General features: G+C 42.7%; 1 protein-coding gene across 4 annotated transcripts; it reads left to right on the top strand.

Annotated features, from left to right (window-relative positions):
* The first annotated feature begins 557 nt into the window (after positions 1-557).
* zgc:152968 (uncharacterized protein LOC564848 homolog) lies at positions 558-8,688 on the top strand. 4 transcript variants are annotated; one of them, XM_048994125.1, is made up of 16 exons: positions 558-818; positions 1,097-2,634; positions 2,705-2,797; positions 3,228-3,435; positions 3,953-4,125; positions 4,222-4,362; positions 4,479-4,593; positions 4,854-4,925; positions 5,033-5,179; positions 5,318-5,431; positions 5,805-5,869; positions 5,965-6,069; positions 7,072-7,187; positions 7,268-7,406; positions 7,645-7,765; positions 8,305-8,688. In XM_048994125.1, the coding sequence occupies exons 1-16, from the start codon at positions 683-685 to the stop codon at positions 8,394-8,396; spliced, it is 3,375 nt and encodes a 1,124-aa protein (XP_048850082.1). In that variant the 5' UTR covers positions 558-682; the 3' UTR covers positions 8,397-8,688. The 4 variants fall into 4 exon arrangements, with proteins under 4 accessions (XP_048850082.1, XP_048850083.1, XP_048850081.1 ...); XM_048994126.1 differs by having other exon boundaries at positions 5,805-5,878; positions 7,664-7,765; XM_048994124.1 differs by having other exon boundaries at positions 5,805-5,878.
* Positions 8,689-12,607: the final 3,919 nt, after the last annotated feature.

The raw sequence follows: 12,607 nt of genomic DNA, 5'->3' as shown, positions 1-12,607 counted from the left end.
AACAAGTTACCAAAATTCGACATGACAGTGTAAGCTGACAACCGGTAGAAGGTGTGCACTTGAGTCCTAAGCTGCCTGGCTCACAGTTACCATAACTAAGATGCGTGGGTTGGCATATAGATGGATGCATAGATAATAATGTATTTCACTCACCCAAATGCTGCTGGTCCAGGGAGATGTGTGCGCTTATGTAAGTGGACTACTACCTGCAGCAGCCACATGCTGCGAATTGTTCGTGATCGTCGACACCATGCTCGCCGTGTGTCTTGCTCGTGCCCGGGGCCAAGAAAGCCAATTAATAATTTTTCCTTCTTGTACGAATGCAGAATATCAACTCAGCCATTTAAATTGGCATAATTGGATATTATTATTTTTATTCATCATCATCATCATCATCATCATCATCATCATCATCATCAATAATAATAATAATAATAATAATAATAATAATACGACGACGATTAATGCAGCAGAGCAGCAATTAAAAACATTGCATTATATCAGGCATAAATATTGCGGTTATAGATGGGCGTTCCATTTGTTAGGCGGTCCTCCCCTCGCGGAAGTTACGGTGCAGTAGACCTATAAAATCTTGTTTTAGCGACGCAAAGGAACTAAAGTTGTTTCTATGTGTCACATCGCATTTCGTCAACGTCTTACAAAGAATTCACGGAATTAATTGATGTTACCTACCGCAGGGTTTTTTGCTAAATTTGATTGCCCTTTCTTTGCTCATGGTTACTGCCAGCGACCCTTTTGCCATTTTAAACATGCCAAAGAGGATCTCCTTTGCCTATCGCCGAACCGGAAGCGAGCAGGTTAGTACTGTGATGAATTTTACTATCCAGTTAACTGAAAGTTGCAGCTATGCTTAAAACGTTTTATTGGCATTTGTAAGCTTCTCAGACTTAAGGACATCAAATAATGAATCACATTCTCTGTAGGCATTTAAGACTGTGTCCCTCTTTAGGCCTTATATAGGAACCTCAAACAGCATTACTTGATGAAGGCTTATAAACCTAGGACTTGCTGCATAATGCTTTTGTTGTAAAGTCACTGTTAGGCCTAAGATATTTGGTCCCTTCTTTGTTTTCAGGACCTGAAAATGCTCCCCGTCCCCTAAAGAAAGGAACCCATCATAAACTATATGGAGCTTCAGAGAAGGATCCTTGCTTTTTGGAGCTGGAACGGATAAACAGAGAGATTGAGACTGTCAAGTGTGAGGTGGAGAAGGAGCAGCGGAGGTTATCTCACTACAAGACTCTTCAGGAAGACATTTTCGGTAGCTGCTCCAGCAAAGCTTTGAAACCCCACAATGGCTCCGAAGGTAAAGAGTGTATTGCCAAGAACGTCACTTCTGCTCGCACGCCAGTGTCTGCTGTAGTCCATGCACCTGGTAGCAAGTATGTGGTGGATAGCTCACGGCCAAGAACAGATTTGGAGTACGACCCCTTGTCCAATTATTCTTCAGACCTAAAACCCAGCAGTGCTGTAGAATGCAGAGTGCAAAACTGTGGTCAAGAAGAGACACCAAGTCTTAAAAGGATGAGGGAGAACCTTGGTGAAGATCAAAGGGGGGGCAGACCTGAAGAAGATGACGATGATGATGGAGTTCTTGTAATAGATATTCCTCCTTTGGAGGAAAGCAGAAAGAGGTCTAGAGCCCCAAAATTATGTAGTGCAGTCCCAACAGTATTGAAGGAAAGTTCTGGATGTATCAAATCTGTATCCTCCCTGCCAGAATTGTGTGATGTTCCAGTCTTTGAAGCAGAGATCTCCGCATGTAACACTGCCTGTGTGAAATCAGAAGGGCAAAACTGCACTGACATTTCACCTGCCACCGATGGCAATACATCTGGGAAAACCAACATCACAGATGTGTTTGAGGATATATCAAAGTGTCTAGAAAATCTCAGAAGTGAAAGTAAAAAAAACACTCATTTGCCAGAATTTGAGCCTATTCTAGGAAACTCAAGTTTTTGTGCTTCTGATTCCAGAAGGAATTTCTCTCCTGCAAATGATGGAACTGTACCCGGTGATCAGACAGGAATGCAACTGAGCTCCATTGAGACCCGAAGTAGGCTTTCCAATCCTCCTGAACAAGGGAATGGTGTACAGCCAAAAATGGCTAAATCCCTTGTTCTTCATGAAGGTAATCTCCCTGTTCCCTCACCTGTCACGCAACAACCCAAGGAGCAGCAAGGCTTTGAGCAGGGAACCCCTCTTGATGAAAACTCACCTGTGTCGCATGTTCCAGTGGTGTCTTGTTCTCCAAAAGTGGCGGCACAATTATATTTCACCGGAAAGACTGATCATCATAGCAGTAGCCAGGCAGCAGTTCCCATCCACCAGCATGAGCAACGTGCAGTTCCTCATAATATTGTATATGAGCCAGTTCCAGGACCTTCCATAAGCATCTCAAGGGCAATTTCCAGTACATTAGCTCTATCTGCTTCAGTGTTGGATGAAACCAGAATACAAGAAATTGATCAAACTAACAAATCAAATTTGAGCTCTGAGGAGGAATATTTGGACATGGAATTTTCGGACAGTGACCCGATGGAAGAGTGTTACAGGATATTCATGGAAGCCAACCAGACAGAACCAGCAGACCCAGTTCTAAGCAATGTTCCTGTAAGTCCTGGAACAGTCTCCAGCTACAAGGGGCCATGTCATATGGTGAAATTCCTCTTCTCTTTGTCAGGTTGAAGCTGTTGATCTAGACCGGTCAGAGATGAAGAAAGCCATCCCTGCACCAGGCTCAAAGAAAAGAGTTGCACATGTGTCCAAACATGAGGTACTGTAGGTTGACTGTGTGAACCATAATCTCAAGATGAAGGCCAGTGAATAAAGTACAAATCACTGATCACTGCTTTTCCCATTGGATCTGAACAGATTGCCTGATAATTTCATGGGGGAATCTTTGATTTTCATGTTACATTGCTAACTAACCTCAAAAACTGGATTTTTACATCTAAGTAAGGCTGTAAGATGAGTTCTATTTTCAGTTTGTGATTAAATTTCCATGATGCTGTGGTTCTAGAACCAGCTTTGTTTCCTTGCATGTTTCCATAGTAATGCCCAGTGTGATAAAGTATATTAAAGCAAGTATCTGCTAAACTGAGGCAATGGGCTCTACTCAGAGGCTGAGTGTGGCTGTGCAGTTTGTGAATAACGTGCAGTAGACAATGAATCATAATCCTGGATTCTGTGGATTTGCTCTACAGGTGACTAAAACCAGGCCACAGGTGATGGTTCCGTTCCAAAGAGCAGTTCCCTTGCTAGTCAACCCTCCCAAACTGCAGCAGTTGCAGCAGAAGGCTGCTGTACTGACCGCCGCCGTCAAAGGTGGCCAGGCCTATGTGGCAGCCACGAGTGGACAGAAAAAACAGGAAAACCTGCCTTCTGCTCCTTTGCCGATTCCTGTTCAACCAAGTAAGTTGTGGCGTTTTTGCCCCTATTGAAGGTTCCACTTGAAACCTTGGATGGTAGCTTCGCTCAGAAGTAGTGAATCACTTGGAACACTGGGCACCATCACATCGCCACTAGCTGCTAGTATTGAACCACATAGCACAGTGGGAACCACTGCATTGCCTCAAGCTGCTAGTAGTAAACCGGATGGCACAGTCACAGCCGCCACATTGAGTGCAAGCTGCTAGTAGGTTCGCGGGGAGCCCGTGATTAGCATACTGCCTTTTAAACACTTTATTTAACTTTTGTCTCGTTGCAGACCCCCATTCTGCTAATTTGGTATTCTGCTATGCCCGGCCATTTTCTTTTGACGGCAAAATATGTGATTTAAAGTTGTACTTATCTGATGGTATAATTGCGCAGCCAACCAAGCACAGTAGAGTTCAGTGATTTATTTATTTATTTATTTATTTATTATTATTTTTTTTTTTTGGTGTGAGTAAAACCCAAACCCTACACTCCCAAACTTTTGCTTCACCAGCCTGTCTGAATATCCTGCCAGTTGGAGCTGCTTTGCAGTGGGGAAATGTGCACCTTATCATTCCGGATGGGACCATTGCTCTACCCCTGACTCCAGTTCCAACACCACCCACCACCCCATCAGCTCCACCCACAGTACCTGTGCCTCTGCACACCACCCTGACCCATGCCAAGGTTGGCCGTCCAAAGATGCGTAACATTTATTGGCCATACGTAGTATATGTTCATTATGGTTGTATGAACGTTGCGTATGTATGTGGCCTCTCACAGCCAATTACAGTCAAGCGAAAGTCAAAGTGCCGCCCAGAGGCCAGTACCAAAGTTCCACATGATGTTCGGCAGCGTTATGTCAACTTATTCGTTGAGGAGTTCTTGAGGACATCCTTTACTGTTCAAGATGCCTTTGAAAAGGTCTGGGCCTGTGTCATTTTTCGTTGGTCATGCTGAACAAAACATGATTTTCTTCTGTAACTGCTTAAGGGAATACCCAGGCTAACAATGTAAGCTGATCCCAGTGTTTGGTTTAGGCGCTGGCAGAGGAAAAGACCATTTATGACAGAAGTGTCAACAAGCTCAAGTATCTGAGTATAGCTGTAAATGTACTGAAGAGATTGAAGAACCAGAGTACTCCCTCTGCCAAAGGTGTGTGTGTGTGTGTGTGTGTGTGTGTGTGTGTGTGTGTGTGTGTGTGTGTGTGTGTGCGCGCGCGCACCTGCTTATGTGCCTGTGTCTATGACTCGAAAAAGAACATCAGCTTATTTACAGGTGTAATTTTAACACATTTGCATTTTTAAGCTGCCAGTAAACTTGAATATTATCAGTTCCTGTAAAGGAAGTGTGTGCGCAGCCAAAATCTGACATTGACAAGAAAGCGTTATTACATGCAGCTCATCTTGTTTCAGAAAGTGTCGAATCCAATAATCCTGGATCAAGAGGCCGCGTTTCTTTCAATCCTCTAGTTCTGCAGGCTAATGGTAAGAGCCAAGTATGAAACTTTTTTTTTTTTTGTCATTTCCATTCAAACTTGTAATAATGATTCATGTAGTCTTTGTATTAACTTCATATCACACTTTTCCCCCAGACCCAGGAGAGGTTAATTTGTACACACAGCTGAAAGAACACATCTTGTCTGAAATACTACTGAAGGAGAACAATTACCCCTTCGCCCATCCAGAAATACCTGGAAAAGCCATACAGCAGGGGAGTATTAGAAAAGGAAGCAGTGACTGTAAGTATGGATGGATGGATGCATGCATGCATTGATTGATGGAGCCTAATATTGACTACTGTAGGCACCCTTGGATATTAAAGCTGTTTAACTCTTGAAAGCGCATTTGGAATATCACCGATGTTGCCATTGAAACAGCTCTGAAGAGGATCTGCTGTCGATGCGGGGCTACATACTCAGTCAGCCCGAGTGGGACCCACACCAGGAAAGAAGAGTGTAACTATCACTCGGGGAAAGTGGTGCAAAACAAAGGCAAGTCATTCTACTTGGTGTAGGTCACTCATTTGGGTTCCCACAGGCAGGGTAGAGTCAGATGTCAAGGTGCATAGTGGGACCTGCTGCACTATTGGCTGTCAGGCTAAATCAAGGCTGTATGAAACCTATGTGCCTCAGTGTAGTATGCTAATGTGGCAGCTTGTCTGAGTTAAAGCGGCGCCCTGCCCGCGCTACCCTGCCCATGCTAATGCGGCGCCCTGCCTGTACTTAAGCATGATTATGCTGTTGACGGTACTGGACTGCAATCAAAGCATACCAGATATGATGGCTTGGGGCCTGTTTCATGTAGCATTTGAGAATTTGTTCCCAGTGCTGCAGTCATTGCAGAATGTACACACCTGTGTTCCAGTGCCTGGTGGGGTAGAAACGTGCTATAGCTGCTGCGAGGGGGCCATCGGGACCCCCGGCTGCCAGGTATTCAAGGTAGTGAATTACCCGCTCTGCGAGTAACCTGCCTTCAGGTTCGCTCTGTGCTGTTAATTGCTTGACGTTCCCTTGTGCCATGGCAGCTGCACGTGCATGATGTGGTCAGCATGGATGGTTTCGTGAGCAGCTCTCCCAGACCCCCCACGGAGATTGGGAGCCCGGGTGTTTTTGCATTGAACTGTGATGTGGTGAGTGTCGCTACTTCAGCTTCTCTCCATGAAGGTCACATTTGCGAGAGCATCGTTGGTCCCCGAGAGAATCCTGGTCCTTCCACCTTTAGGCTTTTTATGGTTCGATCCCATTACTGTTCTGGCAATTAGCAGAGCTTGCAGTTCTTTGCACTCCACCGACGCCTCCATTTATACTAATCAGGCATTTACCCTTAAATAACTTTTTGTGCTTTTCGCAGGGGTTTTGTAATTTTTGTAATTCAGATTTTAACAATTTGCTATAAAGTGACATGCTAGATCAAATGCCTGTACATTCAGTTAACTTTTTCCCGTGCTCCGAAAAATGAATCGGTGCGACAGATTTAAATAACAAAACAAATGTCAGTTGTTTATATCATTTTCCAGTTTGTATAAAATTTACCAGATAACATGACATTCTCTTTTTTTTTTTTTTTTCTTTACTCGTCTTAAAATAAAGGTCCATGGGTCACCTCCATATAAGTGAAGTGTACTATACTCTTCCAAATACGTACAGGGTAATATTATTAATACTAACATCGCATGTTATGCACATACAGTCCTTACATCGCTAGTGATCTAGATTAAGATCAGGCTTTTTCATACCTTCATACTGTACTGACCATATAGCACAGGGCATTAAAGTTTCGCTAAAACATTTTTACTCTGTCATAGGAAAAAAACCTTAGCTAGCTTTGCTATTTTAATGATATTAACTTCTCAACATTATCTAGTATATGTTTAATAATCAGTTTAAAGTTCACCTCCGAAGTTTCACCACGTTTTCACGCTGGTTCCCCCACGGTTTTACTTTGGCTTTACATGCATTACAAATTGCAGTCTTTGTGTCTGAGACTGAACGGCCGGTCTCCGGTCCGAGCTGAGCACACTGAAAATCGGCCAATTCTGGTCTCTGGTCGATCGATTGGTGTATCTCTGGTTTGTCTGTATATATGCATGCTGCATACTCTGCCTAACTGGCATTATCTGGCCTTTTTATAGTGCTACACCTCCCAAGGTCTGGAACTGCTCAGGGTAACTCTGGTCAACTCAAACCTGCAGGTGATCTATGATGCCTTCGTTAAACCAGACAGTGAGGTCATTGACTATAACACCAGGTACAATTCCTTCAGACGTTTTTACTAATAAGCACATAGTCACTGGATTAATCCAGACCTGTTAAGCGAGGTGTCCACAGGTTTTCTGGAATAAGCGAGGAGGATGTGTCCAGTGCCAGCTTCTCTCTCCGGGATGTTCAAAGTGTGTTGCTGAGCTTTATCAGTGCTGACACCATCCTGATTGGCCACAGCTTGGAGAATGATCTCTGTGCACTCAAGGTGAGTGTGGAAGTGCTTTAATGTGCTAACTTGGGTTTTGGATGCTTGGAGTTACCACTGCCTGTTGTCATTTGGTATGCCTTTCATAGACTTTTCACTTCTGGCTGCTGTCATGGCTCTGCCACTGGCTGTGCTTTTAGCTTATTCACCACACTGCTGTCGTGGCTCTGCCACTGGCTGTGCTTTTCGCTTATTCGCCACACTGCTGTCGTGGCTCTGCCACTGGCTGTGCTTTTAGTTTATTCACCACACTGCAGTGGACACCGCTGTGGTTTTCCCTCATCGCCTGGGGCATCCCCACAAGAGACAACTCTGCAGCTTGGTTGCAGACCATCTCCGGCGAATTATTCAGGAGAGTGGTAGGTTCACATCGCTTAAGTTTCACAAAACCACCCCACAAGCTTTAAATATTAAGTTTATGGGATGAGATTTAATATTAATATCTTTGAGTTTGTCATGCTTATTAAAACACTCCGGTGTATATTCATTTTGTTCTTGATGCCAATGAAGTTTTGCTTAATCCATCTGGTCTTCAAACATTTATATACCTAGCACAAGCAGTGATGCGCATTCCACATGCTGTGTGATAAACCTACATCATGAGGCTAACATCACATCAAATATTCCTAACCGGTATTACAAGCATACTTGTAGTAACTAAACCTGACACAGTCCTCGGACACAGTACAAACTAAATCTGCCATGAGTTTAGGTTATTAGCTGGTCGGCATTTTAAATAAAGCACACAAGATCAAAATGCACACCTAGATAAAGGTGTGTTGAGGAAATATTTTAATGTTAGAGGGCTTCCTGGCGCTAAGTCTTTATGCCAGCTGCCCATGCAGAAAGCTGTTTAAGAGCCAGCAGTTCCTGTTTTCCTGAGCAGCTTCTCTTGCAGTTGGTGGCCATGACTCTGTAGAAGATGCCACGGCCTGCATGGAGCTGATGCTGTGGAAGGTGAAGGAGGACTCGAAAGTGAAGAGGTTGTGACTGGAATAAAGACTCCATAATAAACCTCCGTCCATGTGCTTCCAGAGCCGTAGTGTTAAATTCGGAGTCTTGTTTCTGTTTAGAAGGGCAACCTCAACAACTGTCACTTATCTAATGGGCTTTATTTTTGTTTGGTTTTATTTTCTTGTCCTTTTGTTCAAGTTTTCCTCCTTTTTTGGCATCCCTAATTGTCTATTTGTGCCCTTTGAAAGGGCTGATTTAACTCACTAGAAATTAATTCTCTACGTGTTCCTCTCCTGGGACTGAAGGGAAGTAAAAGCATACAAAACGACTGCAGACTTGAGCTGTTTTTTTTTTGACGCACGTCTCACACAGAATATGAACCTGCTCTTATATCTTGAGGCCTGCACTGGGAATTACATTGGACAACAATTTTTTTCAAAACATTTGCTGCTTAACCCCAAATTTTTGAACGCAAAAATAATTTCAGATTTGCTATACGGAATTTTGCTACAGGTTTGCTACAGGAATTTGGAGAAGCATTGACTTTTTTATTGACTATAGTATGTTTAATTATATAATGATGCTGGCACATTGTGTTAGTTCAACTGAACTGAAAATCTTTTGTGACTGTTTATACTCGATGTCTGTTTCTTACGCCAGTCTCCAACAATAGTCGGCCAGCATTGATGGGTTCCAATTAGCCTGATACAGTTTTTTATTAGTCACGAAACCTTTCACTACACCAACTACATCAACATCAGCCATTGTTGCAGTCATGCACACAAGCCAAAACCATGAACAAACAGAGGTTACAGCCTACTGGAAGTTTGTGAAATGTTCTGAAAGAGAAATTTCCATTCCCTGTGATGGCAAATCCTAACCTTTCGCTTTTGGCAAGCATCAAAGGTCTCTGACCGGGTCGTTTAATTCTGGCAGTTATCGGAAATGAATAACCTGCCGTAAACAGCTCAACATCTGGATCGATGTGCATTGTGTTACGATCTTCCTCTGCTACACCTAAACTCCATCTTTGGTGGCTTTGGTCCTAGTAAACTGTCATGGTGTAGCACTGCTCTCACGGCTGAAGGCAGATTGTGGAATTCAACAGATTTAGAGAAGTGGAGAAGCCAGATTCATGGGTCGGGCAAACGTAACAGTCCGTCACCTGAGCCTTCTGTTTTCGCACTATAATTGACGCTGCAAGTGGCACTGACTCGCGAATACCTCTGAGTCGATTGCTCCGCTCGATTGGATGTGTTGCAAAACAAATGCGAGGAGCCCTAGGTCTGTCTGTTACCAGTTTTACAACTGAAGTACAGCTCATAGCTTTCTGTATAAGTGCAGGCACACTGTCTTTGAGCCTTAAGCATATAACAACACTGCACAACAAAGGTCTTCCTTCTTGAACACTGGTGGGTTTCCTTTATAGATTTGTGGCTGCTGATCATGAAAATCACATCCAGATTTGCCCATCACTTACTTTTTCATGAAAATCTCCAGTTTTGTCATTAGTTTTCTTATATTTGTGTCCAAACATTTTTGTTTCTGTAAGAGACCAATCAACAATGTTTTGTACAGTCTGGGCATGTCCAGGCATGGAATCAAGCCACCCTGGAAGCTGGTTTGTGGAAGTTTGCAGCCTGAGCATGCCTGGACTGGCCGGAGCCAGCTTGACACTGCCTCAGCAGGCTATAAAAGCGGCCTGCATACACAGATACTGCTCACTGGGTTAATATAGACCTGATAGTGTGTATGTATTGTTTCAGAATGTAGCATTGCCTCAGTAGCAATGTAACATGTAAGGTAGATGCTGTAGACGTTTGCTGTGCTGGATGATTGGTGTCAGTCAATATGTCTCATCAGTGTCATAAGAGAAAATCAAGAGTAAAACACTTCTAATTATTTTGAACTTAATAGCGTCTGAGAAACAAATGCGATTAAATATGTTATTGCCCGTAAACACTTAAATGTCTATTTCTCAGAGTTCCTATGTGATGCAGCTGTGATAGAAAATTCATGATTATACAAATATATATACATATCTAATCAGTAATTGATAATGGAACTTATAATGGTGCTGTTGCCATATAACCTCATTTGAATCAGTCTGATGTATCAAGCACAATGTATTAACGTAAACTTGCTTACTGTAAGTAAAGGGATTTCTATTCTCTATGAAGTAACTAATGTTTGCATGACCTGGAAGTGAGATAAAAGTAATTGGGTAATTGGATAAATTTAACTTGACACAGTATGAAACTGCAAAGGAAAATTCCGTTCAGGTTGCCCTGTTCTGAGCCGATAAGCAAGCCTCAATAAGCAGAAGTGTCTAGTGTCTACAGACACCTGATCCTTTTCTTTGAACTGTCTGATGACTGCATTTTTGGCTATAAGAGATGTATGCACTTGTTGTTTGAGGAACAGAACACGAGACGCATGATTGCTGAGTGTCTGTTCCCTTTGAGCTCATCGGATAATAAAGTTTGTCAAACACTTAAACATTGGACTTCGAGAAATTTCTTCCACACAGCAAAACCCACCAGGCACCTGTCACAATCAGCGAAAACTTTCCAGGAAGCAAAACATTAAAAAAACTTGCAGTGTAATAGATACTTTATTGTCTTTATGCTTCCCCCAACTTGTTCCTAGAGGAGTAAGCTGACTGTGAAGGGTAGCCACCTGTTGGGGTGCCCAGGGAGCTTGGGGGGGAGGATGTGAACTGGTCACCTTCTGATTACAGGCATGCAGGCTTAGCCCACTGATATATCACAGCTGTAAATGCTACTGTTAAGTGCACTTGCTATGCTGTTGCCTGAAGAACATTGACTTCGATATCCGTTCAAACTATATCAATGTAATGCAAAGTATCTGTACGCATGAGCTGCCAGTACAGCCTGTCTCCCGGCATCTAACCTGATCACGCATTCACAAGAATGTCTAAAACAGCATTTGTACAGCACATGTACAGAGTGCATACTCAGGCTAACCAAAACAGCTTGCTTAGTTTGCAATATCACTGTGAAAGTAAAATATGGCAGGAAACCACAAAAATAGGGTATATCTACAAAACAGTACATGATAGAAAAATATCCTATTATTTTTGTGGCCAGCAGCCCAAAATCCATAGAATACATGGAGAATATAAGGTCAGGAAACAAAGTCTTTATTGTCCAGGGTTATGAGATGATAGCTGCTCTTCTTAAATGTTCCTCTGTACAGCTGAAGGTGTAAATGGTGCAAACGAACAAACAGCTTAACTGTTTTGATGTGAATATACAAATACCCCATAATTATTATTATATTCTCAGCATGACGCACTGCCCCGGTTGCCACCTGATTACAGGCTGATATCCGAGGATGTTACACGTTACAGTTGACAACAGAATTACTGATGCAGTTGACACTGTGACTCTATACTGGGTAAGAGGTTAGTTATATGGAATATAGAATTATAGCACTTACTCAAATAATCTTATGATAGTGTAAATATTTGAAGCTAGTAAGGCTTCCCTTGTAATCTTAAAGCAGTCCCCACTAATGGAATGCCAGTACCTCATTGGCAGATATGCACTCACTCAAATTTTGAGATGCCAATTTATCTGACTGTATCTTTGGACTGTGGGAGGAGACTGTACTACCTAGTGGAAAATCATACAAGAAGACACAAGGGTAGGTGAAATTTAATGCTGCGTTCCATTTGTCCTCGGATTCTGAGTCGGATTCCGGAGTTTTGAAGCTGGAAGTGACTACATGCGCCCTCCCGTTTGTCGGAGATCCGAGAAATATCTCGGAGCAGCACAGAGGATCCCCAAGTTCAGAATCCAGGATGGCGGTGCCCTTTATCCACAGAAGTGAAAGTTGTAGTTTTATACTCTTTAAGCACTACTTCTCATTTGTAGCTCATTAAATCGGTCGCACACACTATACCGTCCAACTTATTTGTGAACATGTTGCTACACAGTTTTATACATAAAGCACCGCGCGTAATGTGTTTTCAACTGATAATGCTAACAATGGCTAACAATTAACCAGGCTAGAATAGGATTTCATGAATTGGATTATTTGTCACATTTAAGGTAGTTCGGGCTAATTGTAAGTGAACGAAGATAAAGGCCATTTAAACTGAGGTTCATTAAATCTGACAAATTGTCTGGCTAAGAAAAAAATCTTGCTTTTTCATATGGATCCATGGTATTGTATTTCTGTGGCAAATGGAATGCATCCGACTCGGTTTTCCCCGAGTTTTT

This window comes from Brienomyrus brachyistius, chromosome 23 (assembly GCF_023856365.1).
Source record: "Brienomyrus brachyistius isolate T26 chromosome 23, BBRACH_0.4, whole genome shotgun sequence".
Classification (NCBI taxonomy): domain Eukaryota; kingdom Metazoa; phylum Chordata; class Actinopteri; order Osteoglossiformes; family Mormyridae; genus Brienomyrus; species Brienomyrus brachyistius.
Note: the sequence above shows the minus strand (reverse complement) of the source record. Positions and strands in the feature narration are given on the sequence as shown.